The sequence below is a fragment of the Gasterosteus aculeatus genome, chromosome 16, assembly GCF_964276395.1.
Source record: "Gasterosteus aculeatus chromosome 16, fGasAcu3.hap1.1, whole genome shotgun sequence".
Lineage (NCBI taxonomy): Eukaryota > Metazoa > Chordata > Actinopteri > Perciformes > Gasterosteidae > Gasterosteus > Gasterosteus aculeatus.
This window is the reverse complement of record NC_135704.1, coordinates 3060226-3087690: the sequence shown is the minus strand read 5'-3', so window position 1 is coordinate 3087690 and position 27465 is coordinate 3060226. Positions and strand designations below refer to the sequence as shown.

The following is a 27465-nucleotide window of genomic DNA, read 5'->3' as shown; positions in this document are numbered from 1 at the left end:
GAACATCATAATCTGTAAATAAGAAATAGAAGCATTGCCTTCCTCTTCACTTATTTTTGCGGACAGAGGAGTCGCCCCCTACTGGTCAGGAGAGAGAATGCAAAATCTAAGACATGCACATTGGCTTCACTGGGTGGAGCTAAAAGTCGCCGGCAGTTGAACATCGACCTTTGTCGAGCGTGTTCGTGGGATCGTGGGATCCTTGGCCTCGACGATGACGACGCAGCTTGGGGTCGTTTTAGGTTCGACTGAATATGCATTCAGTGTTATATTCATTCATTCATTTATCTAATGAAAACAAAAAGTGAATGTTTGGTGTATATGATATTCATTGATTTATGCATTGGAATCTGCTTCCATAAGCACACAAAGTCTGCACAAGGACGGGACTGCGCGTGTCGGGACAGTAACTGTCGGCCCGAATGCAGTTGTGCAAATCACACAGATTACAACCAGGTCAATTTCACAAAACCGGCCCAGCAAAATGATAAAATTCATGAGATCAGTGTTGCCTTTGTTCGCTCCGCTTTTGGGCCACACGGCAGCTTTGCAGTTGTAACGTTTCAACTGGCAGATGAATACCTTCAGTATCCCCGTCTCTTCTCTCTCTCTCTCTGTCTCCAGAACAACGAGGAGGTTGTCCGTCCAAGGGCACACCTGTAAGGTGCAGGCCCCTCGACCGGCTTACCTCAGTGGCCTCTCCTGCTGTACTCAAAAGGCAATTATTCCTCTAAGAAGATAGAGCACTGTCAACTTCAAACAGAGGACATTCCTTGGGAAGATTAGACTGGAAATTATGTTTTATTATTTGGCCCCCCGACGAATGAATCGGACTCTTATTTGGTCGCCCTTTGTGATGAAATCCAAGACAGTTTAAATGGCGCAGGTATGTTTTTGGAGTCGGGGCTAATGCTCGGGTGTCTTTATGAAAGGGCAGCAGGGAGGATCAGATTAGGAGGCGAACAGCGAGAGTCTTTCAGCGCTGCCGCCGGCGCTATCATCCGGGCCTTCTTGTCCGTGCCTGTAGAGAGGTTAAATTAAATGGCTGTAATAAATGTTTTGGTCTGGCTGATGCGGAATGGCCGGCCATCAAACGAAAGCAGCGTGGAGAAGAAAAGGCCCGGTGGAAGATCAGAGAGAGGAACAAACGGAGGGGCGGGAGAACCATGTCAGCACATTACCAACATTAGAAACGGACTTGTTTTCACTTAAACCTCAATTACAATGGTGGCTCCAGAAACAATTATATTGATGAATGCTTTCGAAAGTTACTGTAATTAAATTATTCCATTTAATTAAGAAATTATATTGAATTTCTCCCCAGAGGATGGCATTAGCCTCATCTGCTGTTTTACAAACAGGGGTGCTCTAATGTTGTGTGCTATGGAAATGATTACTAATGCCTAATGAAACTGTGTCAGATCAGATAAATGCCGTATAGAGTCAACAAGGCGGGCTTGTAACACAGCCAAACTTTGAGACCAAATAATAAAGCCAGAGAAAAGATTATTGATTGTAGTCGTTGTCTGTTTTTCTTTCAAGGGCAGGCTTTGTAAAGCCGACATCAAATGAATAATAATTCTGAGTGGCTTCTCTCGCCGTCGTATGGAGAATGTATAGTCAGACGAGTTGTCTACTAAGCAACGACTCTTTGCCTTCTTCTGTCTTTCATTAATACATAAAAAAGAATATCATTTGTGAATTCAAATGAACTCATCAAAAACACATTAAGACATTTAGAACACTGTTAACAGCACTAAATGAAAGTGTTAATTGATTGCGTTAAAAAAAAAGAAACATCCCATTGCCTTTTCCACTCACTGAAGGTAATTTCCCCGACTTAAGACTGGGATCCATCAGCAGCGTTCATTTGATGCTTCAGCAGTACAAAGAGAAGGGGAACGCACAAAGGAAGTTCCACTGCGGCTGACCATTGCCCTCTGGTGGGGGGGCCGAGCACCTGCCCGAGGACGGACGATGCACACGGCGTGAGACGTATTTGTATTTGTGACGTTACACTAACACCACAACATGTCACATCATTAGTCACTGATCGGCTGCACAAAGACCAACCATCCACACGTTGTAGGGTTTCCCCTCTGTGCTCTCAACGGGCAGCGGGGCTTTATTGACCCGTCCCCCTTGTGGCCTCTCCACATGAGTCCATGGTGAGGCTGTGATCTGCTCTGCTGTGCAGTTGTTGGGCATATTGTGTGTTTTTGAGATGGGGGGGGGGCTCGGCTCACATTCGTCCGCGCAGCAAGAGAGACGGCCAAGAATGACAGTTGCTCCTCTTTGGCGCCGAGACATCCGCGGATTTAAATTGCACTCCGAAAAGGTCAGCGCATGACAAGCCATCAATCAGCCCTAATTGGATGATCAGCAGTCATTTGAATAATTTTCAGATTGGTCTTTTCTTTTACTTCATCCTTAAGGAGATATGAACACGAGTGCTTTAAAGAAGTTAGATTGGGTGGCATCCTTAATACGTCACAGTTGATCAAAAATAAATTATACAAAGTAGATCATAGTAGTAGTTTTGTTTATAATGCATATTTAAAAATAAAAACCACCATTACAAATAAGATCCTCTGTCATGTGGTAACGTCTACACGTTGAAGTTATAACATATATACATATGTTATACCCATCATATATACATATGTTATAACCCCATGGAGGAGATACTAATGAAAGGAAGTAGGTCTCATGAAGGGGCAGCACAGTGGTTCCTGTCGCCTCACATAAAGAAGGTCCTCGGTTCAAAACTCGGTTCAAACCATCCACAAACTCCGGCTTTGTTGTCCTAAAACGTTTCCGTGGGTGTGTGAATCTCACAGCGATTGACTGGCGGCCAGTCCAGGGTGTCCCATGCAGCTTTCTGCGGCCAGCCCCCCCCCCCCCCCCCCTGTAGCCCCCTGAGGTTAAGCGGAGATTGAATCTGTCTACCAATGAAGTGTTTAAATAGACACACACAATAGCCTGTGCTGTTGTGTGTGCATTGGCACAGCAACACCTTCACCAGTGTGGCCAAAGTATGTAAAGTGCTGGTTTGGTCTGGTTTTACGTGCATGTAGCTTAGGTACAAAACGTGATGTAGCTCATACAAAGAGTCTTACTTTGATTCACGTGGATAATATGATGCAAGCTCCTTTCAGATTCAGATCGTGCATTTAGAAAAGCGTGTTCAGTCAAGCCCGCCGTGGGTGCAGTCACGACATTTTAATAAGAGGACAAATACTGCCTGGAGAAAAAAAGATTATGAACGGGAGTGGCAGGAAATGTCACACACTGAAAAAGAAGAGGACATCTCCTCATCGCGAGATGCTACACAGCCTCGTGGTTGCGGCATACCTGTGTTTCCAGTTGGAGCATGTTGGCCCGGCGCTGTCGTGGACTAATACTTTGACTCCGTGCACCTGTGGGGGGCCAAAGAGAACCAAAACAACTCTGACGAGGCAGTTGTGTCCCGCTAAGCTGAGGTACAAAGCTGCTGTCAGGAGGTCGGATTACCGATTCGTTTTCACCGCTGAGCCACACATCCAGAGTAAATCCCAGGATGTAGACGGCAAAAGAATACAACTTACTGCAAAGCTCCCACAAGGTCACTACAAGAAGGTACGTAGCTACGCAGACGCAGCATTTTGGTTCGGTTTATTATAACAGGGGAAAATTGCATGCAATTTTGTATGACACACGCGCGCACACACACACACACAGTGTATTTGTATGTTTGATGGGAACATCCAGTCTTGCTCAAGAATGCTGACGGACAGCTGCACCGCAGTGAGCCGCTCGTTGGGGACGGAGTGGGCTGCTGTAAAAGTGTTGCAAAAACCGTGAACCTTGATTCAGTTTGAATTCATCCAACTCGGTGTAAAAGCTAAAAAAAGAAGAAGAAAAAAAAGAATTGAATTTGGACTTTTCCAACCCTCAAGATATTTGGCCCTCATGAGTCACATATGACAGTTGAAGAAGCCACTCAGCCGGTTAAACACGATCCATGAGGAACACTGTTCAATCACAGCCAATCATTCTCAGAATCAACTGCTGCTTCATGGATGCAAACACGCCTCTTGTACAAAGCATCTTTGTATAACACACACACGCGCGCGCGCGCGCACACGTGTTTGCTGTTATTTCTACCGCGCCTTCATCCATGACGACCACCCCGCCCTCCGACTTCCATCGTACAACCGGCCGTTCATTCCACCGCCGCCGATCCTGTTTATTTCGCACACCTTCGGCCCCGCCCCTGCAGTCACGCAGACGTCGCGCAGTTGCGCAATTTGACGAAGCAAGCGTCAAAAAAAAAAAAGAAGCGAAAGCGAAGACAGACTTAAGGGGAATGATGCACGTTTGACAGCCGGCTGTTTTGCTCGCGCGGGTCGCAACCTACGGGGTGGGGTGGGGTGGGGGGGGACAAACACGTGCTTGATTTATCTGCGAGCTGCTGTCTAATGGCCGCCGCCCCCGAGTGGAGTCCCGCGTGTGTCGCTGCGCGGCAGGACGCTGCGCGGCACGACGCACCGCGTCTCCACGGCAGCGTCGGCGTGACCGGCGGCGGTCCGGGACGAGCGCTCTGTCGCACGCGGGAAGCCGACCCGGGAGCTTCCTCGCTCCACGACAACAATCCGGTAGGCTCGCGTTCGCATTCCCCCCCTCGTGCATCTGCATGCTGTTTTACCGACGCGCGCCTGCGCTCGTGCCGGAGGCCCGCGCGTTGTCGTATCCACGTCCAGCGCCCCAAAACGCGTCACCGCGAATGAGCTGATGCTGATATCGAGTGCTTAAGGCGTGCGGCGGGTGGGCTCGTTTCACGAGTGGGACGTGCATCGTGCAACTTGCGAGGCGGGAGATGCTGCAGAGAGAGAGAGAGAGAGAGAGAGAGAGAGACGCGTCTCTTTGCTTCGTTCTTGTTTTACAAACCGCTCAGGGCTCGAACGCGTTAGAAGGGCGTCTGCTCCGTTGCTTGTTAAAAAGGGAGCGGTGGCGTCCTTTTTATATATGTGTGTGTGTGTGTGTGTGTGTGTGTGTGTGTGTGTGTGTGTGTGTGTGTGTGTGTGTGAACACACTAGTGAGGGCAGCGGGTTGGTTTTTTTTAATCTCCTGAGGAACAACACTTGAAGTCAGCTGAGGCGTTCAGGGACCACCTTGCTGTAAGGAAATCTGTGCAACTGGATGATGGTGTTTTTGGGGTTAACACAACTTTGTCCTCTTGTTTTTCAGTTTACACCCGAGATGGACAGCTACCTGTCTCCGCACCAGCAGTACGCCGGCAACTCCAAAGCGCCGAGTCGGGACACCGGGGCCCCGGTGCCGCAGCCGCCTTTCCCGGAAGACTTTGGCCCCCCCTACAGCGTCAACATGAGCCTGCTCCTCCCAGACGTAACGTACCTGCGACCGGATCTCTGCAGGACCGTGAGACAGATCAAAACAGAGCCGTCCGACACGCTGATGCAGACCAGCTGCCAGGGCGCGGCGGCGCCGCTGCCGCCACTTCCAGAATACTTTGGTGGTTTCGGCGCTGCCGACTCAGCCGGCGGCCGATTTTACATCAAACAGGAAGTGCCAGATTTCCAGGATGTGCCCCTGTATCAGCTTCTGAACTGTGACTTGGAGCAGCTGGTCCACGGGTGCCAGCCGGGCTCCGTCTCCGTGGCCCCTTTGAGTCTCCCCGACGTCCACGCGCAGACGTCCGCCAAACCCACCAGCGGCCGTCAGCGGAAAGGTTTGCCATTTAACCCGCACCATGTCCATCGGCAGAGGCCGGCCTATCTGCCGCCCTCGCCGCCAAACTCCGACCCCCCGAGTCCAGGCGGGGGGAAGGAGGTCCTCCACAATCTGTCCCGTGCCCCCACCTACGTAGCCAGCGTTGCCTCCAACTTAACTTTTCAGGCCTGTCAAACTAACGCAGGACGCGCGCCGGGCGCAGCTGCAATCCGAGAGGCGGACCAGCACTCCAGCGTGGGATTAGTCCAGAGCCCGGGTCCCGAGCCGGTCCGGCACTCCGGCCTGACGCCGTGCCCGCTGTCCCCCGTCGTGGCCCAGCCGGCTCCGGCCAAGTACAACAGAAGGAATAACCCGGATCTGGAGAGGCGGCGGATTCACCACTGTGATGTTGCAGGTCAGATGTTTGGGGCGAATTCACAGCGCAACACGTCGCAGCGCAGCGCGCTGATCTTTGTTGTTGTTGTTTTTTCCTTCCTCTTTTTAGGCTGCAGGAAAGTGTACACCAAGTCGTCTCACCTGAAAGCCCACGTGCGCACCCACACAGGTAAAGTGTTTGGCGTCGCACTTGTTATTTCAGGCAGAAAGAGGCGTAGTTGCCGGGCAGAAATATCCGCTCTTGGCACGCAGACGCGTTCTGTCTGCCCACAGACGTTGGCCCACATCTCTCTGCTGGCACGCTGTGATTCATGAACTTCCAGTTTGATGCACGGCGATCGAGAAAGTATCGGCCTTTTTTTTTCCCCCCAACATCGCAGCTCATTTTGTCACCAGCAAGTTTTCCGTACACTTTTTTTTTTTAAGTGAACACTTTTTAATGCGTATAATTATGTCATCCATCTGCCGTGCCTTCATTTTTTTTTCTTCTCCCCGTCTGCTGAAGGAGAGAAACCGTACCGCTGCTCCTGGGAGGGATGCGCGTGGCGCTTTGCGCGCTCCGACGAGCTGACTCGCCACTTCAGGAAACACACCGGGGTGAAGCCCTTCCAGTGCGCCGCGTGCAGCCGCTGCTTCTCCCGCTCCGACCACCTGGCGCTGCACATGAAGAGACACCAGAGCTAGAAGCCGAGCTGCTGCTCCGCGTTCTGTCTCCCCCCAACGGCCGTATCAGTGGTTTAAAGCGGCGGAGTAATTCCCCCGACTCCCCAGTGGGGCGACGTTCGTAGCGCCGCTGGCCCACGCGAAATAGTTCCCTCTATTATTGAAAGATTAAATGTTGCCTTATTTTATTTCCACTCATGTGCCCCCCCAATATCAGGGGACATTTACAACGATGTCAGGATGAAATAGTACAACTTCGGACAACTTCAAATGTCCACATTTTTATTTTTTACATTTTTTCATCATATCAGCATGGTGTCAATGGTTAAATTCACTTAGTTATTTCTGCAGAAAGTGCAGAGAATGTGTATGTGAGTGTAATACAGGAAGTGGCAGTGGTTCTGTGTGGATTTATTTAGGGAGCACGAGATATTGGGAGGAGCTTGTGTCGAGCGGCTTCAACACTGCCAGGTTTAAGGGTTGCTGAGGAGAGCTGGAAATAAAATCAACATTTTCTCATAGCACTGAAATGAAGGGAAGATAATGGGTGTAAGGTTTTAGGTCGTGGTTGTTTTAGACGGCATTATGAATGTTCTGTATCTCTGCTCCCCCTGTACAGCAACCACACATAACAGAACATGTCTAATCTACAATGGTGCGTTTGGGATTTGATTTCATTGTCAAAGCTCTTGACTTATGTTGACGGGGCGTCTTTGGACCCGAGTTGATTCGGAGGAGCAGCAGCAGCCGTCACGATGGGACGAATCCAGGCTCGCTCGCTTGACCGTAATCCGTTGCAAACTGGGGGTCGCTTCCTTCCTATATGGGATTATCATATTTCCTACGTGAAAGGTTTCAAAGGGACGTGGTAGTTTTGTTTTTCAGACTGAGACCGAGCACCTGCCGGTCTGAACTTCTGTCTCTAGCTTTTAGTTTCTTTGGCCGCCATCCACGTATCCAAAGCAACCTTTAAAGTGCCTTTAACTCATTTCTTTGTTATTTTGGGGGGAGGGACGGTTGAAAAACCAAGCGTCCCTCTTGGGACAGTATTCTTTTATCAGGTACATAATTGAATGATATGGGTGTCGCCCCTAATTACCAACACGTAGCCATCTGTATTCATCACCAACATTCTTTTGGATCTGATTGAGGTTGAACTAAATCTCTCATTTGTTTGTTGTGTATTTATATATATTTGTATCTGCTGTTAAAGGATACAATCCATTGATTGAGTTTGGGTGGATAAAGATTTTAAACATTTTTCTTTAATAGCAGGGAATGTTAAATATTATTATTAATATTTTACATAGGCTAACAATATTCTATAATTTGATACTCAGCATATCACTTTCTCCATCGCAAGATGTGCCAGAGAATTGTTGCAATACTTTTAAAATAGATATAGACTCGTATATATTTTGACAGTAGCATTGTGTCACAGCTTCATACGATGTCGCACAAATCGAGCAAAATGTGCCACAAAGCCAATGCAGCCCTCACACTCCAAATAAAAGTATGTGTTGAATATAGCTTTTTGAATGTGACTTTTTATTTGTATCTTTTTAAACGTTTTTTGTAAATTATGACTGTCTTCCATATTAAATGTGCTGACTAAAGGATTATGACTACGGTAATGTTTGACACCTCTACAGCAATTTAACACACCAGCCGCTTGTTGTTAGAGGTCGACCCCTGGCCGGCACGGATATGAAACAGATCTGGCATTCTTTGTCATTTTGTCATTATATTTTATGAATATCAAGAAAGAAGAATTGCATAACAATTCTTTGTAAGGTTGGAGTTAAATATTTGAACTGAGAAGACCAAAATTGCTGCATCCACAGATATTTAGTATTTAGTCACTGGGTTATGACGGGGTTTTTGTTAACGTCTTCTCTGGATATTCTCCTACTCTAACCAGCACCTGTTGACCTTCTGGTGTGCAAAATGTGCTCTTCAATTGTACAAAACCTGACCAATGTTTCTGTGATTTGGATGAAAAAGGTTCCCCCTAAGCTTGTTTCCTGTGGCCCGGTGGCCTTTGTCTGCTCGGGGATCCTTGTGCAACGCGCGATCAGCAAGGCGCCCTCGGTGCACTTCTTCGCATCGTCCACAATTTTGAAGCGTGACATCTTCTTTTTGTTGGCTGATTATTTTGGAAAGTGTCCCTGACGTGAGTCACGGCTCACAGCAGAGAAGTTGTCTGAGCTTGTCCTGCGTGCGCAGGACGTTTCCCCCGCGGAGACTCTTTTACCATCACTGCTATCCACTAACGTGCTTCTTCGCTTTGCTCCTTCAGCACACGGGCCCCGTGAGCCATTAATCACACGCGTGATGTAGTGCACGCCGTACATGCTAAGCGGGTTGGGAATTGAAACCCCCGTTGTTGCAATCACCGGCTGACAGAAACATTCATCCAGATCCAGTTATTGGAGAAGCGGCGGACAGAGCGGAGCTGTCACCACTACACACCGCCTCTTAAAAATACAAAGCAATGCGATATTACACCAACAGAAGGTTCTTTGTGAATTCAGGATGTAAAAATAAGTAGTGGATGTACTGCACTCAGCCTACGAGCTACTGTGCCGTATATAACATGCAGAAGTGCAAACGTCCCCCTTGATACCAAGATTAGGTTCCTGGATGCCGCGGAACGTGAGCGCAGGACTCGGATGTCAGAGACCACATTCCACCCGTCTCAGCTCGCAGGCAGCAAGCAGCTCCCACGCCAGTGTGTTACATACAAAATGCAACTTTATTAACCTTCATGCCTCCATTCATATTAATATACATGTATATGTTTGAACTTATTTTAATTTCACAGCTCCATCCATATGAAAAAATACAGAGAGAAAAAAGGCAAAACACTGACTGGATACTTCAACAACTCTTGGAGAGAAAAAAGAAAAAGCGTAACAGTAAACAACAAAAAGAAAGGAAAAAGGACACCTGTTCTTGAATTTTTGAAAAATATCAGGATTACAAATTTTACAGATGTGGAATTCTGTGAGCAGAATCTCCATTTGAAGCGGCGCCGAGCATCATCACATTTATTTCAGAATATTTTTTAAATGTTTTTTCCCCCGGTAAGAATGAAAAGATCTGAATATATTTACACTACACTCACTTTACATAAATACGGGAACAACAATTACTGTACGTAATATCAGCAAACTTGGAAAAAACATAGGCTTCACTACTTAAACCTTCAAAACCAGGAAATCAGAAGCAGATGTTACAACAGAAAGTTCAAAATAGATATGGAACCAATAGAGAAGTGTGTACTTGGGATCTCCTCGCCGTCCTCCGTGTTCAATGGACGGGACGGAGCTGAAGCATCGAGAGGCCTTCGACTCTTCGGTCCGCCCCCCTGGGAGGGGGGGGGGGGGGGACTTATTGCGAGAAAAGCAACCACGTGAGCGTGTTTAGTGGGAGGACGCTGCATTGGACACGATGGCGTAAGGCTCTGTGGGAGGAGAAAGTTTAAACATTAAAGGTCCCACTTGCATAATGTCCTATGTGCGTCTTCTGTTCTTTTTGTCCAAAAATTGATGCTTTTCCCATCGGATGTTTATTCGTCTAAGCACACGCGTTGAAAGAAAATCTTAACTCTGCAGAGAGCAGCTGATGTTACGAGTTTTGCAATATGAGGCACTATTCATTATTATTGCATAACTTTGACCCTGGTTGCCGTTACAAAATTATGCATTGAAATGAGGAGAGAGATACTGGAGGGAAATATCACACACACCCTGTCTCGCCGAGACGCCGTGTTCAAGTTCAATCGAATTGAGAAAATGGCGCGTTAAGGCATGCAACGTCGTACACTGAATACCAGCGTCTCAGATATGTGCTTGATTAACATCGTTTCTTGCCGACACAGGGAGTAGAGTACCTTAAATACGGTCAAATTGGTATATAAATAATTTGTTGATTAGAGCAAACACCGGTTCAGCCTTTCGGGAGTAGAAATGATTTGACCATGAGCTTATTGAACCATAAACCAAGGAAAGCAAACTGCTCCGTGACGTCACAAGTGGGAATTTACAAGACGGACACCTTTAGCCCCATTTCACTGTATATCAAATTAGATAAATTACAGTCTGGAAAAAAGACTTTACACGTATAAATGTATTTCCTGCATCTACTAATCAAAAGCCCTAATTTTCCAATGTATATACAGGCTGTAGAACTTTGTAATAAGTTTCATCTTCACTGTCACATATATTACAACATTTCCAAAGATCCTTTTTACAGAAGAAAAAAAAGAAGTTATATGCAAGGATGAAGTGCCCCTCAGTAATAAAATGTTCTTATACAATATATGGAGGATAAAATACCACGAAAATGACTTCGTTTATAAATCGACATCTGAAATTAGATAAAATTGTACTTAAAAGACAAACAAGGTGCTGATATGTTTTTGCCAAAATGATAATACAACTGGACATAATGACATGTGCGCAAACAATGTGCATAAATTATGATACCACACATTACCATCCTCCATTGCATCGAGTGGGAGTCATGTGTGGAGGCGACTTCCGGACTTTGGCTACTTTGCTGAGAAGTGAGGACGTGTGTGTGTGTGTGTGTGTGTGTGTGTGTGCGAACGCGTGGTTTTCAGGGTTGCCTTTTCTTTTCACTGGCTCCGGTCCAATGAATGCATTTAGCAGCACGGATGTTATGGGATGGCCTCTCTGAGTTTATGGGTGCAGGCCTTCCCCAGCCGGAGGAGTATTGGAAAAACCTTTAAAAATATTTGTTGCTATGACTATAAAAATGCACTCATTAATTACATTTCCTAATAGAGGTTGAGGTGCTACTTAAGAGAAGTCGTGCCAGTGAATGCATCTAAAATGGCGTGTGCATCTTTTTATTTGTATACATGTCCTATGCGTGTATGCAGATGTTACTCCTGCATTTTTCAGCATATTCGGTAGCCAAATCCTAAATCCCGTTGCACATATCTGATCTGAGGTGAGAACAGTTCAAGTGATTTTCTGTTTGAGACAAACAAAAATTAAACCAAAAAAGTGAAAAGACCAGATTAAACCTCGTGGCGGAGCTACGGAACCAATCTGTGTTAGGAGGTCGGCCATGTTTGTCACCTCCGGAGCGAAGGGGCGGGGCTTCATGGTCGCCCTTCGCTCAGTTGTTGTTGTTTTTTTTTTTTTTACATTCTGGAAATTTCCTCTGATTGTTTGCAAAGTTCACTGTACATGAGGGGTTGTGTTTCTTCTGAGACGAAACGAAACAAGCAGGCATGAAATAAAAAAGAAAAAAAGCAAGATTCAATAAACATAACATCGGTATACTGAAATGATATTTATCCTTTTAGATTGCACTTAACTGATTGCTAATCACAGCAAAAATTCCACCAAAGACGTGCGTGTGTCTATTTTTTAAGGAAATGCTTTCAAGAGGCTCACATAAAGAACAGCACTGGTGAGATTTGGGGAGTTGGCCCCTGTCAGCGGGGCCATTGCTGGTGCGATGGTCCGCGCGTCCGGTTTCCTTGGTTTGGGAATAAAGCAACGAATGTCTGTAAAAGTGGTTGAGGAGGTCGATCCATTGGGCTGGTAGCGGCGAGGCTCCTGTTTGCTGCCGGTGGCGTCCTCTGCTGGCCGCGGCGCAACAACACGGCCTGCAGCTCCAACCAGTGATCCGGGCCGGGCAGAACTTCCTCCTGCTCACACAGGAAATCCCTTCCACACATCGTGGACTTTCACATTATGAGTGCTGAAAAAGCAGCAACAAAGAAAAGAAAGATTCCAACAAAAAATACACCTTTGCCATTGCAATATATATATATATTGTTTTGTCCGAATAAAGAGTGTGAATTCATCTTTAAAAACCAGAGTGAAACATGTACAAACAGTGCTGTAAAAGACAGTTCCCTATTATATTCCAAAGAATAACAATATCAGATCCTGCCGTCCATTCCTTCCAACCCAAAGGGGATCCAGAAGTGACCCTGTGCACATCTCCACCTCCTTTCCTCGTGACAGATGAGCGTGTGTGTGTGTGTGTGTGTGCATGCGTGTGTGTGTGTGTGTGTGTGTACACGTGTGCGCGTCCAGGCCAGCTGAAAAACATTCATGGGGAGGTCCCGCTCCCCCGACTGCCCGTGTGTGTGTGTGTGTGTGCGTGTGTGTGTGTCTGTTGATCTCTCTCTCTCTCTCTCTCTTCGTTGACGTCTCCGTCCAGAGCCGATTCACACCAGCATGTGTCTCCGTCGGTGCAGGGCCAAGTGGTCGGATCTGGAGAAGCTGCGGTCACAGTCTGCGCACTTGAAGGGCTTCACCCCCGTGTGTTTCCTGTAATGCCTCGTCAGCTCGTCGGAGCGGGCGAACTTCCACGTGCAGCCGTCCCAGGTGCATTTGTATGGCTTTTCCCCTGCAGAGGGACATCACATGTTCACATGCAGCTGGTGCATCACACGTTCAGTACCGTGACTGAGCTGGACGCATGTTCACTCTTATGAATCAGACAATTTAAGCATGTTTCAATTGTCTATTGTCCAGCAGTATGGTTTGCTAAATGGGTTAGCGGTCTGCATCAGGGGGGAATTTCTGTGACATTAACTAAAATATGTTTGAAGCATATTTCTAATGAATTTCCTTAAATTGTATTCTGAGCAAAATATATTTTTCTTTTTGTTAATTGCAGCAAAAAAAAGAAGCATAATCGCCAAGTAAGTGCTGTTGTACTGTCCAGCTCATCATGGAACAGAACAGGTTTTGAATTTGTGGACAGAGGTATACAGAAAGTTGTCTGTCATGACATTTAAAGCTGACAATGGGCCACATGGATGTCTTTGTTGCAGCTACAGCCACCGTCTTCCTCCATGACGGGGACAGAAAGGCCCGGGATGATCACAGAGACACTTGAAAGCCTTATGGCCAGAAATAATGCCTGAACACATCGTGCCATATTAGATATATATATAGATACGTTCAGCGTTACTACTGCGTATTGATGTATTTTGTGTAGGTGGGAAGCACACATACAGACTTGAGGGATTTGGCGCCACCTGGCGGTGAGGACAGGACAGAAACTCTGTGCAGCTACGGGGCCAAGGCGGAGACGCAGAGACCAAGGTGTCCCTCTCCAGAGACACAGTTTGTAAGTTTCAAAAAATGATGTCAAAAGTAGGTCCCTTTACGTGTGCATGAGAAATAATAATGACGATCCCACTAGTGATGAACAGCATCCCGACATGTGGTCCAGTTGAAACCAATGTGTGAGAATGCTTACATGCAGCGGTCAGCCATTGATTATTGATTAGTGCTGACAGAGCATTATCAATAGGTTCAATCTACTGTATGCTAAATATAAAACAATAATAATAAATCATATTATTAATTTAGAATAAATGATGCGCATTTCCAGACCTTCTTTAAGTGGCTCAGTAATTGCCCTTTGAACTCTTTAAGATGTTTTTCCGGTGATATTGCAGCACGATATCTCTTCACATGGATGAAAGGCTCCGACACAAATGAGCGTTTGACCTTTTGAACAGTTACACCATTCGCACTGAGACCCACTGACCTGTGTGTGTCCTCCGGTGTGCTTTTAAATGGGAGCTTTTGGTGTACACTTTATTGCAGCCCTCAAAGTCACACCTGTGGATTCTCCTCTTTTTGGAATCGGGTGACTCTGACCTCCGGGGGCGCCGTATGCTGTCCATACTGAACGGGGACATGGAGCTGCAACGGGAGAACAAGCGGGGACACGAAGGCATCGTCAGACTGTGAAGACGACATGTCGTACTGATGCAGAGTGAGTAGTGTACTCACACTACAAACATTTAGAGAGTGCTGCTGATGGACACAACTTTTAAATGTTGGACAAACAGTGATTATATTGGTCAAAAATACATTTGCTTGTTTTTTGGTGGGAAGACCAGAATGTTGTCAGTGTTCTGTTACGAGTGTTACCATAAAACGAGTGGAGTAAGTTCATCATGAGTGTTCTGCACAACATGAAGCAGCAGCTGAGCCAGCAGGAGGCAGTGCAGCACCGCTACTGAAGCAGACGAGCTACGAAGGCCCGCTTGCTCGCATCAACTACAGACGGAGAGATGAAGGAGGGGGCTTTACCCCGACATGGCTAATGGCTCCTGAGTTATCCGATACATTTAGGTGCAACATTTCCTCTCCGTTAACCCGTTAATACCACTGTGGATTGGGTCACTTTGTCACTCCCAACTGTGAAGCGTGCGCGCCCCACTCTCACTTCAGGCGTCGTAGAGCAGCATCCTATGAGAGGCCAATCAATGTTATCACGTGTGAATATGATGTTAAACACACTCACACACATGCACGCACACACATGGGGAAGGTAGGGTTGTTGTAGATGAGGAGTATAGTTCATGTCCTTTCACACGGCAGTAAACGGTCGAATAAGAACGGCCCCGTCTACTAGAAGGGAGGAGTAGTATCTGTGGGATGGATGTCAACGGTGATGGAGCGCAGTTGTTTTTCTGGATCTTGAGAAACAACGTAGGAGGCTGAAAGTCGGGGGGGGGGAGGGCAGCTGACACACAACCCACTTCCTGTCCCAACGAAGCCCGATTTGTCAAGTGCCAACTCAGAATGTGCACGCAAGGAATCGAGAGGAGCGCAGAATTACAGAAAAACACACACACACACACACACACACACACACACACATAAAGATCACCTGTTGCTTTTGGCACACTGCCAATCTGAAGCTGCACAGGAAATGAGCACAGGGGTCAGTTATGAAGTGGACTTCTCTCCCTCCCTCCCTCCCTCCCTCCCCCTGCAGTGTGTGTATAATTAACCATCGTAGTGCAACGACGTGTCAAAAGTGCAACATTTGGACGAAGAAGTGAGATTATTGGCCAATGCCATATTGATAAGCATCTTGGATCGAACTCGGAGCCACTTTCGATTTCGAGCACCAACGTGAAACCAGCTGGCCGCGTGTCTCAATGTGTGGGAGAGACGGTATCGGTGCCCACGGCAAACACACTCGCAGAACATCCATCCCGCATCGGACGCAAACGAAGCAGCATCAGTGCAGCATAGACGCCTCGTCGGTCTCCTGAATGAAAGTGCTGTGTTTGTTTGAGACACAAGCCCTGCGTGGGTTTCCTCAAGTCTTTAAAGTACAGCGTCACACACCCGCGGCCTCGAATAGTGACGCTGTCTACAGCGATCTGTTTACGTCGTAGTGACTTGAAGACACGGTTCGTCTCACACAGATGCTAATGGGATGGGTGCTTTGTGCGTCAGCATCAGAGACACCGTGCCGTGACAAAGCGTGTGACTACTGGCTGGACTGTAAGGTAGCGTGTGCGTGTGTGTGTGTGTGTGTGCGTGTGCGTGTGGCAGAGAGATATCCAGCAGATGAGGCAGATGTTTACATTCTGACTTCATTATGATATCATTCCGGGAATCCAAAAGGTTCCGAACACAAAAGAACAAACAACAACTAATCCTTATTCCTCTGACCTGCAGGTGATAATTCTGTCGTCATCGCGGCTCCACCCCCAGCGCTCGGTGACAGATCTCTGGTCTAATGCATTCTGGGTCCTCCCCACTGGGGCACGTGCTACTGATTAGCGACCTTCATTACTCACAGAAACACAGACGTAGCAAGCGCTCTCCAGCTAAACAAAAGGTAATTACATTTCAGAATCCACTCGGATTACGTTTTAGCGATTCCTGCGAGGAAATAAAGTACCGCAATTCAGCGAGAGAAATGAAAACGATCAGCATTGAAAAAAAAGGTAAAAGTGGATCAAATAAGACACCCACTCGGAGTTTTTCAAAACCGTGTATAAAAAGTGGGCGGAGTCACAGTGGCGCCATCCATTGGTTTGTGGACGAATTACACATTTTGCTTGATTCTCTCTCTTTTTTTGCAACCAGGGGTCCCACGAGAGGCCGGAGCCAAGCCACTGAGTTTGAACACAGCGGTGAAGGTTTAAGGTTCAAAAACGGAAACACTAACATGTCAAATGCCAATCGAGCCCAGTCCAAATCATACGCCTACGTCTTTCATTCAGGACGCAGCCTACGTGCTTTGTTTGACTCAAAATAGACCATAAGTGACTGAATGAACATCATGCTGCATTGAAACTGCAGACCATCGACTAAACTGGGAAGAGTCTTATTCTCATAGACCTCTATGCAAACCTACATCGTTTGGCAACCAGAGGACTCTTCAACTTGAGGGGACTTTTTCCGCTGGCTTCACTTTTCAGACCAGGTTACTGGCGGGTTTTCGATGGTTGGGAGGGTTAAATTGTCTGGTTAATAAGTCTGAATCCATTATTTTTCTAACCTGGTACACTGCTAAGTACATTTCTTACAGATGATTAATGGAAAAAATACTCACTATTTAATGTTTCCGTGTTGCTCTTAAAAATAAATAAAATTATCTTAACTCATCTTTGTACTCATCGTACAATGTTCTTTTTTTAGTTACTCAGCTGGTGTTGTGGGTCTGTTGGACCTGCTGTATACAAAATCAAACAATCTTATATTAAATTACTCAACAAATGTTTACTTCATCCCAATTAGAAGCAATATAAAAACGGCAAATATGGTTGATATTGGGGAGCTCAGGCCTGTTTTACCTCATCGTTCCCACCGTGGTCAGCCTCCTCTTCAGGAGCTCCTGCCCCAGCTTGTACCGTAGCATGTGATGTTGTGTCCATGAGTCCCTGAGACATGTCCTACCATGTGCAACTCTCATCCCTTGACTCATTTCAAGGTGTCCTCCATCAGGTTTGCCAGTGTAGACTTAATAATAAAGACTGAATAATAAAAATCGATGTGCTCACACGGATTCTACTGGTAGGATGGACTTGTTGACTTTCCGATGTGTAACTATAACACAGAGATGTTTCGTTCAGAGGTTTTCCTTCAATCTCGTGAATAACTTTTTCAACTAACGATTAGAAAAGTGGAAAATGAGGAAGACAAAGTAGTGAGTGCGGTGTGTTTAAGGGTAGAAACAATTAGTCTTTACGTCTTCAATAGCACGCCTTTGGATACATTTGTCGTGGCGGTTTAGTGAGAAGTACTTGGCTGTGTTTCCTCATGTGAGCCGGGCGGCGTAAATGCACCAGAGAGAAGTACAGCTGACAACAATTTCACAGACTCAACCTCGGTTTCCAATTTCTTTGTCCCCCCCCCCGCCCGGCTTCCCCCGCTGCTCTGCCCGAGAGGCCTGCAGCGTGTACGTCGGTCACCTGCAACGGAGGCTTCACCAAAACGCAAACGCAATCCACGTTTTCTTTACCAACTTCTCACAGGGAACCGGGTCACAATGACAGACCCACGGTACCAGTGTGTTTATGGAGAAAACAGCGTGTGTGTGTGTGCTCACTGGAACGCTGCCCACGGGGCATTCCTGTACCTGTCCAAGGATACAACCGCCCCCCTGCCTCCACCCCTACACCTCTGCTCCCTCCACCCGCTCTGCTCCGTGGCCCCCGGTGCCTCGGGGACCAGCCAAACTTCAGCAGAGACAACCCTCCCAACACAGGCCCCTAAACCCCAACGCACACACGCACACACACACACACACACACACACACACACACACACACACACATCGTCTCTCCTGTCTTCCTCCCTTTCACTCTCCCTCTCCCACAATAGCATATCCACCCGTCCCCAGGGAAACGCATGAATATGGAGGAGGCTGCCCAAGAAGCCCAGGACACACACACACACACACACACACTTCATATCTCACTCTCCCCTTTCACTCATTTATTTATACATGGATACCTGGATTGGAGGCTGCAGGCACTCCCACCCCCCCGCCCCCTTTCACTCCTCTCCCGCGGTGCTTTCTGGACGACTGCTTGTGCAAATGTGGACACTAAATTACGCAAAGCAAATCACGGCACGCGTTGAAGAGAAAAATGGCGAGGGCGACACAATGGTCCGATACGTTTGGGGGGAGCGCCGCCGGCTTCTGTTGCGCTGCAGATGTCCACAGCGCGAGCGCGTGCGTTGTGCCAATAAAGGATGCACATTCTTCCTCCACGCGGCCAACTCAAGACGACTACAGACTGCCTTTGTTTTTCACAGACAAACATGCCAGTCTGTGTTCCTGTTGACAATGGCTCGACCCTCCCTTGTGCAACCAGCTGTTCTGTCCACTGTGCAGAAAATCACGTGCGCGCGTACGGTGCAAAGACCGGGGGAGGGGGGGGAGGGGGGATTAATACTTACTGACGTGCACACGTACTTCTTGTTTTTGTTTTTCACACGCACACGTGAGCAGTGTGCACTTTGCACACGGAGAGGTGTGAGAGGGCTTGTTAAAGCCCCGGCTGGTGATTTCCCTCCTCGGTGAAGCCGGGGCAGCGGAAGGTTGGGCCCTGCCAACCCCGGTTCTCTTTTGACCACCCGGTGTCCACGTGTGGCCCTCAAGGGGCACGCCTGTCCCTTTCAATTACCGGCACTGAAACCCGAGTCCTCCACTGAGTCTCTCTCTCTGTCTGCGTGTGCGTGTCTTCCCTGGAACACGCAAACTTCTGCTTGTACTTCCATTAAACAAGCACTGCCTGAGACAAGAGCCTTCGCCACAATGTGTTGCGCAGTGAAACCACAATGGCAAGAGCATCATTTAGTTTCATGACTGTAGCTGTTCACACGGCCAGCAATGCACAAACAAACAAGGCGACGTCTTGTACACAAAGTTGAGCCTCGTGCGCTGGACCGGTCGGGCCCTCGGTTGCTGCACCATTAGCGGGATCCTCTGGGAGTCCTGGAATACTTTCCTCGCGGTTAGTCTAAATAACAGTCCGCCAGGCATTAACTTGAGTCTGGCCAGGCTGCAGGCAGTGGCTGCTCCGGGTTTTATGGGCAGCAGGGGAAGGAGGCGGGCACCAAGCCCGGCTCCTCCTGCTCCTGATCGGGATGGTGTGAGCTGTCGTCCACTTTTATATTTACCGCAGATGGACTGGCATCGCAGGAGTGGTGATGTCTGGGCATTAAGTGTGTCTGAGTTTGCCCCCCCCCACGTACAGCTTCACATCCCATCACAGACATGCACACTAGGCTTTATGCTGGGTTTGTATATAAACACTGCTGTGATCCAGGGACACAACTTGTGGGAAATGCAGAGAGGCGTTTTTTGTGTTACCCAAGGCCGTCTTTGTCTTCCACATGATGGGAAAGGGAGGGCTGAGCAAAGGGAACCGATGCGATGTGCAACTTTTAGATAAATTCTTACATTTTATTCAGATTTTCTAAAACGTTCACATTATTACATTTTAAATTAGACGTTTTCTTTATATTTCAATACCCTAATTCTCAATATCTCGACATTGGCTAATGGCAAAGGTGATTATTGACAGCCAATTCTGTCAGTAGATGAAATCCCCAAATAGAATACAGTTATTCTCAGAATATTTTTCTTAAAAAGTTATTGGATAACCACCATATTATTATTATTATTAATATGGTTAGTTTGTAGCCACAAGATTCCATAAAGCATTTATCTAAATAAATAGTTATATCATAATTTAACCATTTACAACTTGGGTGAGTGATAGTTTGTAGGAAAGTTAGTTTGAGGAAAAAGCACAGCACTATCAATACAGTAGAAGTCGACCAAATGGAAACTCCCATAACCCCAAACAGGAAGGAGCCAAACATGTTACCATGACAACACACAGCAGAATTACCAGCCCGCGGCAGAGCGGTGAGGGTCAGTTGAGGAGAAAAGGTCAGCGAGGTGACCCGATACACACACACACACACACACACACACAGATTCTGATACTCACTCTTGTACTGCGCGGGCTATAGACAGCGCAGTGGAGCCGGTCTCATTAACACTGTCCAAGGTCACGTTTGGCAGGTCGTCGTCGTCGCTGTCGCTCTTGATCTGCCTTGGCGACAGGTCCGTGTGTGCTGTGAGGACGGGACACAGGAGTCAGTGGGTACAGCTGCGCACGTGTTATTCAGCGTGTCAGCGTGGATGCCGAACAAGTTTTTAAAAAAAGTATGCGTGCATGAGCCTACAAACGGGCGACTGACAGAGAATGGTATTCGTGATAATGGCAAACTTCCACATGAAAGGCCCGGAGACAACCACAGAAGCCTGAATCCCCCCGTTTGCTGCTGCATCTTCTGCACAGAACATCCTGCTGATTAGCGAGCTTTGGATTCTTCTCTTTCGCATGGTGACCAAGAAGAGCAATATAAAAAAACCTGCTCCGTTTGACTGGCGTGCTATTAGCCGTGAGCGCTGGGGGGGGGGGGGGTCCGTGTCGCTTGAGCTGCATGACAAAGTAACATCTATTCCACCAGTTGTGACAACTTCTCGCCCGGACAGCTCATTGGATATATTGCCAGAGCCCGCGGCAATTCTGTCCTCTCCGTCACCATGGACACAGGCCACGCACATCCTGGACATCTCAAATGATGACTGTAAGACATATAGATATATATGAATTCCTGCCGGAGACAACTTGTCAAGGAAAAGTTGCTGGAAACCAACTAGGTAAAAATTGGGGCGCTGCATCTGTATGACTAATATATCAGAAATAACTACTCTGTTATCCTCACTTACGCAGAATACACAGTGATACATTTTTCCCTGCGACATCCCCACCCACTGTAAGCCCGGCGCTTTTATAAAAGCTATCAGGATTTCACCTCCTCTGCCCTCTCAGCCGAGACTGGGGCCATAATGACCCATAATGAGGGTCTAGAGATGGGTGCAGACACAGTGTTATTACTGGGGATGTGGGGTGTGTAGGAGTGTGAGGTGGTAGGGGGGGGGGCGATTGAACTGTTGTCAACTAAGACATGCAGAGTGGTCACCCCGGACTCGCCTGCCCAATGGAAAACCTGTAATTAGTCAGAAATGCGGCGTGAGGTGGAGAAGGGGGGTATTTTGAGCGAGGGACACAAAGGAGTAGCGGCGGAGAGGTGGGCAGAGCACCGGATTTCTTTCTTTCTCTCCTGTTGTATCCAGTCAAGCCCTGTTTCCATGGCAACCTCCTGCCGAAGACAGGGAGACAGCAGTGAAAGGAAGGGTACCCGCCCTCTCTTAAAGACGATGGCCAAACCTGTGTGTGCATGTGGGTGAGTGGGAGTGTTTGTGTGTGTGTGTGTGTGTGTGTGTGCGCGCGAGCATTCTAGTATCCATGTTGAAAGCTCCATGATTGAGACTTGCTTCAGAGCACATGATTGTTCTGTCTGTATCAAGGCAAACAAGATGGGTTCTTGACCCTCACACCTGACTTCATGTGGAGGGGCAGTGGGCTGCAGATTGTGACGCTCATGGCTTTTATTCCAATCCGCCAAACAATAGTGATAATAGAAAAGATTCAAATGAAAACAATCTACTCATATGTAAGCAAATGTATTGTAGCTCTATCTAATTTATTTCACTCGACTCGGACTGCGGGAATCCTAAGCAAACATTCATTAAGTCTCATTAAGTGAAATAAATAGCAACATGTTGCTTTATCCACCACACCCAACATGCAAACAGTCCGTTCAGCCCGTGTCCGCAGTGCTTCGAGCTTTCAGCCGATGTCGGACTGTGTGTGTGCGTTTGTGTTTGGGTGTGCGTGCATGTGTTTGCGTAGGTGCCACCAATCTGCAATACCCATCCACGCCCTCTTATGCAAGCCTTGTTTTTCCTGTCCGTCCTTCTTCCCTCTTCTCAGACACGAAACGCCCCGTCTCTAAGGGGACCACCCCACCCAGGCTGACCAAGTGTCCCTCTGACCTCACGCTCTTATTACATGTGTTTGCTGCTTGTATGTACACACACACACACACACACACACACACACAGTGTGAGTTTGAGTGTGTGTGTCCATCCTGCAGGGAGTGACATGAAGCAACCTCCTTTTTACAACCAACAGTTGGCCTGTGTGCGGCCCAGACTTGGAGAGAAACACCTACTGTGGGCTCACTCCCAGTGGCTGGCAGTAAAACCCCACCCAGAGAGGAAACAAATAACACGGCCCAGGCCAGGCCGGCTCAGGCCAGGCCGGCGCGGCCCGACGGTAATACTGGCCGGTGTTGCCGTGGTTACGTCCACCAGAGACATAAGAGCAAAAAACGTGCCAAAGTTGGATAAAGATGAGCGTCTTTTTTAACCTGTAGAACTCATCTTCACTCTGATGTCACGGAGGTAAATCAAACTCTCTAAAACTCTAAAAAGTTGTCAATTGTATTTTTCAGGATTTCAAAAAAACCTTTGCGAGAATGTAGCAGGAGAGTATTCCAAAGGTTAACAGCTGGACATTCAAAATATTCAACCGTGTTGACATTGGTGAATGATTGTTTTCTCATTTCTGTGGCGAAACTTAACTTCACTTACTGTGTAAAACTAATATTATACTAATATAATCATCAAGCAAAAGCTCAAAGTCTCAATCCTAATGAATCCCTTTAGGTGCTGGGGCACCTACGGAATAATAGCGTTTAACCCAATGAGCTAAAAGTCAGCTAAATGAATACGAAGTAAGTTCCTGGAGCGCGTTCCCTCTCACCTTTGCTCTTCACCTCATCCAGCAGAGGTAGCATGATGGTGTTGTTGAGGCTGGATGGTGATCGCACGGCGGTGGTGTACATGAGGGGCAGCGACTGCACCACCACCGGTATGCGGTGCACATGGCCGCCCAGCTTGCCCGCTCCGTGCAGACTCAGGGGGCTGGATGGAGGCGCCGGCACAGAGTGCAGGATGTGCAAATACGGCTGACCTCTCACCCCGCCTCCGGGGGCCACCAGGGGGCCCGGCGTGAGCACCGATGGCGCGGAGGTGATGACCGACGGCGAGGAGGAGGAGGAAGAGGAGGACGACGACGACAAAGAAGACGGCGAGAAGGCGTAGCGGAGGGGGGAGGATGACGAGGTGGTGGTAGGGGTGGTGGACAAAGAAGAGGGGCGGGGCTTGTTGATGGACAGGTCGACGGGCTCGGTCTGCGTGTGGAAGTGCAGGTCGTGGGCGAGCAGGTCTTCAGGGGGCTCCGCTTTGACTCTGCTGAGGAAGAAGGGCACGCCGTCCATCGCAGAGTAAGGACGTACTTTAGGGGACTGTGGAAGCAGAAGCAGAAATCTTTTTTGATATATACACACAAACCGGGAGAAAGTAGTAACAATCTGTCATGAATCAATGTACTCGTTGCCTGACATTTCACATCTGTACTGCTGCAGGTGGACAATGGCCTCTCTCTCTCTCTCTCGCTCGGCTCCCCTCGTACCTAAATCCCCTTTGTGACGGTGGAAAAACATTCACGTGGGCTCAATCTCCGGGGCCGTCTCTCTCTCCCTCTCTCTCCCTCTGCGATGGGCCTTCTAAGGCCACATGCTGGTGGCTCAGTGCACCCCTCCCCACATATTTCACAGACTGTAACAATAGCTCCGGGAAGCGGTTTATCTAGGGAAAAAAAGAGATACTGACGAAGACACAGGGTAGAGAGAGCGAGTGTCGCTGTCTCTAGTTATTTGTTTCTCGTCTTTCGATATGGACTCACAGCGTTCGAGTGTGGGAGGGGTGCTCGTGTGTGTGGTGTCGATCCTCACACTGCGGCCTTTCGGAGGCTGCGTCACATTTAGGGCCGTCTGGGAGTTTTGAATAATCATACAGGGGAAAGCCTGTTACAGGAGAGGGGGAAATCGCAGCTGTCGTCCTGTGCTGTGGATTGTCACGAGCGCTTCTCACTGTGCCTCCTCCACCTCTCAGCGGGAAAACAAGCCGTACCCCACGAAGAGGAGCCTGTGACGACCGGTGGACACTGGGAGGGTTCAGCTCAGGGTCAGCGGTGAAACGGTCCGAATGCGCGGCACATTGTGACCTGCTTCATCATACCACCCACCAAGACGTTTACGGTGTTCCTGCACAATTCTGCCTATACATTTAGCTTGTTGTTGTTGTTGTGGTTGATGTCAGAGTCAACAACACAGTATTTAGAGTATACGAACAGCTGAGGTGGAGGAGGAGGCTGCGGAGTCTAATACATTCCTGTGGTGATTCCTGCAGAATCATGTGAAAATTCGTTGTGCTTATTGTTACTAATACTCACAATGTACAGTACACAAGCTGACCAACGCATGCATCTCAGTCCCAGCGGATCCTTGGCCGCAGAGTCCGAAACTCTTTACTTTAAGACCCTACATTTAGAGTTTGTGTGAAGCAGCCCGGCCTTTGTGCAGCAGCGGGGGGATAGCAGTAGGAGAAATTGAATATAATATTCATAAGCATATTTTCTTTAGTCCATAATTAACCTGAAAATGTTCGTTTGGCTCTATAAAGAGCAACCTCAAGGCGAGATGCCTTTGATGAATGATTAATAACCATCACAGCCTATATAAAGTAAGATGTCTAGTTTAGCCAAGTCTTGTTTTTTGGCACTTTCTTATTGATTTGGCGGCGGACACTGTAGAAATAGGGCAGAGATGTACGGCACTGAACAAAGGCAGGACATAGTGCTCATCTCGCATGTACTGTAACCACTCAGCTACCAAGGCCATCAAAGTTTACTGGATAAAATATAGATTTTATTCCAGCATGTGAATCTTTCATTTACCTAAGTTATCCATCTAAGTTGCCACTCAACGGCTTTATGTTGACTAACATTGCACATGAAATATCACCTGCTTTAATATGCCTGTTTGTGGTGTCAAATAGCCTTTCTCTCCTGCATCAACCCCGTGCAGCCTTTCTTGACGGACCCTCAGGCTTCATCATCCAGCTGCTTTTGCACGGGATCTCTCCGTGTTTGCATGTTCTGTATAGGATGCGAGTGTCACGGATCGCCTGGAGCTACACCGCCTCGGGGCTTTGAAGTCATCAGATCTATCGAGGCTGATCTCTGTGTAGAAATCGTATCTTTCTCAGGAAGTTCTCTCTGAGTGTGTCTAGCTGGCAGGAGAAGTTCTGCAGTGTTGCCAGCTCTTCCTACGTCCAAAAGAAGTCAAGAGGAAGGAGAGGAAGTGGAATCCGAATGCTGTTCAGGGATATTTTCTGATTAACAAAACAGCCGGGCGTACATTCATAAAAGCAACGAGCCAGTAGCATCAGTAGCTAACGGCTAAAAAAGGATGAGTGGACCCAACTGAGAGGTAGTCGAGCAACAGACACCAAACGATGGTGGGTTGGATGAAAGGTCCTACAATGGAGCCTTTGACTAAACATTTCAGCTCCTGATCAAATTTGGGGGCATTTTTGTTGGAGTTGAGTTGGAAAAATTGGCTCCAAATTGCATTGAATTTGTTAAGGTGGACAAAAGGGAGAACGGGAGACTACTTTCATTTTAACGTCTTGTGCTTATGGGAGGAGCCATCATTTATACTGGGAATACAGTCAGTTGCTGATAACCCATTAAACAGTTGGCCAATCCTACTGTGGCTCCTGTGCGAAAAGGCGCGTGCAGAAAAGGTCAAAACAACAAGGCGTCTGGGGTTTCACAAAAGTGAAAACAGGTCGGGTTCCCGGACGCATCTCAACCAGCACAAATGGAAAAAAGACTCAAGCCACCCACTGCTCTCATTTTGACAGTTACAAACACATCGATCCGCCCAAACACACACATGCACTCTCCAACTCGCACGCAGACAGACAGGCAGACAGACAGACAGATGATCTGCTCGACCCGCCTGACTGCCTGCCTGCCTCTGTCCTCATGCCGTTGTCTTTATTAGGGGTTACTGGTTAGCGGGGGAGATTTTCCAGCCCCTTGCGGGCGAATCGTCTAACAGGCCAGACCGTTTCCAGCCAGCCCTTGGCCCCCCTCCACCCAAATGAAGACCACATTTCTGCAGCGCCACCAAACTTCTTTCTGCATCCGCTGTCTAGAAAGGGAAGCGCAGTCGGTTCGGGGTGTAGATTTGGATCTCGCCACGCCTCAAAATGAGCTGTGAGGGCTGCGCTGCCCACATCCTGTCTGTGACTGACATCACCGGCACTTTGCTAGGGGAGGATGGCTCCAGAAAACCCCAGGTAACAGGGGGGGAGCAGCTCGGGAGCACGGCTCTCGAACCCTTGAGCCCCAGCCGGGGGGTGGGGGGGCGAGGACGCCCAGAAATCCGGCCACCTGCTGCCTCTCCGTCAAGCCCTTGGATGTGTAGAGACAGACTTGATTCTTATCAATGCTAAGCACCCACGCAGGCAGCCCGGTGGCTGTTTTCCTCATCCATCACGGGCGAATGCCCTCTGTTTTCGCTCCACTACTTAGCTCCCCCTCATCGGAGTGCTCGCGTTGATATGTTAGGGGCCAGGATACTATTGATATGCTATGAATGGAAATCGATAATAACCGAACGCTAATTCATGGTGATTACAAATATTAGGTGGCCCGCACCCGCCGCACACACAGCTGTGGCAGCCGCACAAGAAGCCCGCTGTAGCCTAGCAACCGCTTTTCCATAACAAGACCACTTTATTTCTAGGTATGTTGGACCAGAGAGAACTGATACTGTACATGGGCCGTACAAAAGCCCTGCGTGAGGTACCCCCATTACTCCTAACATGGTCAACACAAGCACGGTCTAGTTCAACGTGGATCTAAAAAATGAGATCTAATTGGGCGTTTTGAGTAAAGACCAAGACCAAAGAGCAAACATTCCCTTTGAAGACTTACTCTGTGTGATAAATTCATATCCACCGATAGACCCGACAGAGGTGACAGAGAGTGCCAGCGTGAGAAACGTCAGAGGAAGAGATGGA

At 47.9% G+C, this 27465-nt stretch overlaps 2 protein-coding genes across 5 annotated transcripts in view; one reads left to right on the top strand and one right to left on the bottom strand.

Annotated features, from left to right (window-relative positions):
* The first annotated feature begins 3059 nt into the window (after nucleotides 1-3059).
* On the top strand, nucleotides 3060-8300 carry klf5b (Kruppel like factor 5b). Of its 3 annotated transcripts, none has more exons than XM_040201080.2 (4): nucleotides 3060-3618; nucleotides 5230-6127; nucleotides 6218-6277; nucleotides 6614-8300. In XM_040201080.2, the coding sequence occupies exons 1-4, from the start codon at nucleotides 3262-3264 to the stop codon at nucleotides 6790-6792; spliced, it is 1494 nt and encodes a 497-aa protein (XP_040057014.2). In that variant the 5' UTR covers nucleotides 3060-3261; the 3' UTR covers nucleotides 6793-8300. The 3 variants fall into 3 exon arrangements, with proteins under 3 accessions (XP_040057014.2, XP_040057015.2, XP_040057016.2); XM_040201081.2 differs by lacking the exon at nucleotides 3060-3618 and adding an exon at nucleotides 4109-4637; XM_040201082.2 differs by lacking the exon at nucleotides 3060-3618 and adding an exon at nucleotides 4764-5159.
* A 1207-nt stretch (nucleotides 8301-9507) lies between these two features.
* Nucleotides 9508-27465, bottom strand: part of klf12b (Kruppel like factor 12b) — a 32104-nt gene continuing 14146 nt past the window's right edge. For both annotated transcript variants that reach the window (XM_040201084.2, XM_040201083.2), the window contains exons 3-6: nucleotides 23291-23834; nucleotides 20561-20687; nucleotides 14326-14483; nucleotides 9508-13170 (exon numbers count right to left, since the gene is read on the bottom strand). In XM_040201084.2, coding sequence (XP_040057018.1) covers nucleotides 12989-13170; nucleotides 14326-14483; nucleotides 20561-20687; nucleotides 23291-23834 — 1011 coding nt within the window. In that variant the 3' untranslated portion in view covers nucleotides 9508-12988. The remainder of the gene's footprint in view (nucleotides 13171-14325; nucleotides 14484-20560; nucleotides 20688-23290; nucleotides 23835-27465) is intronic.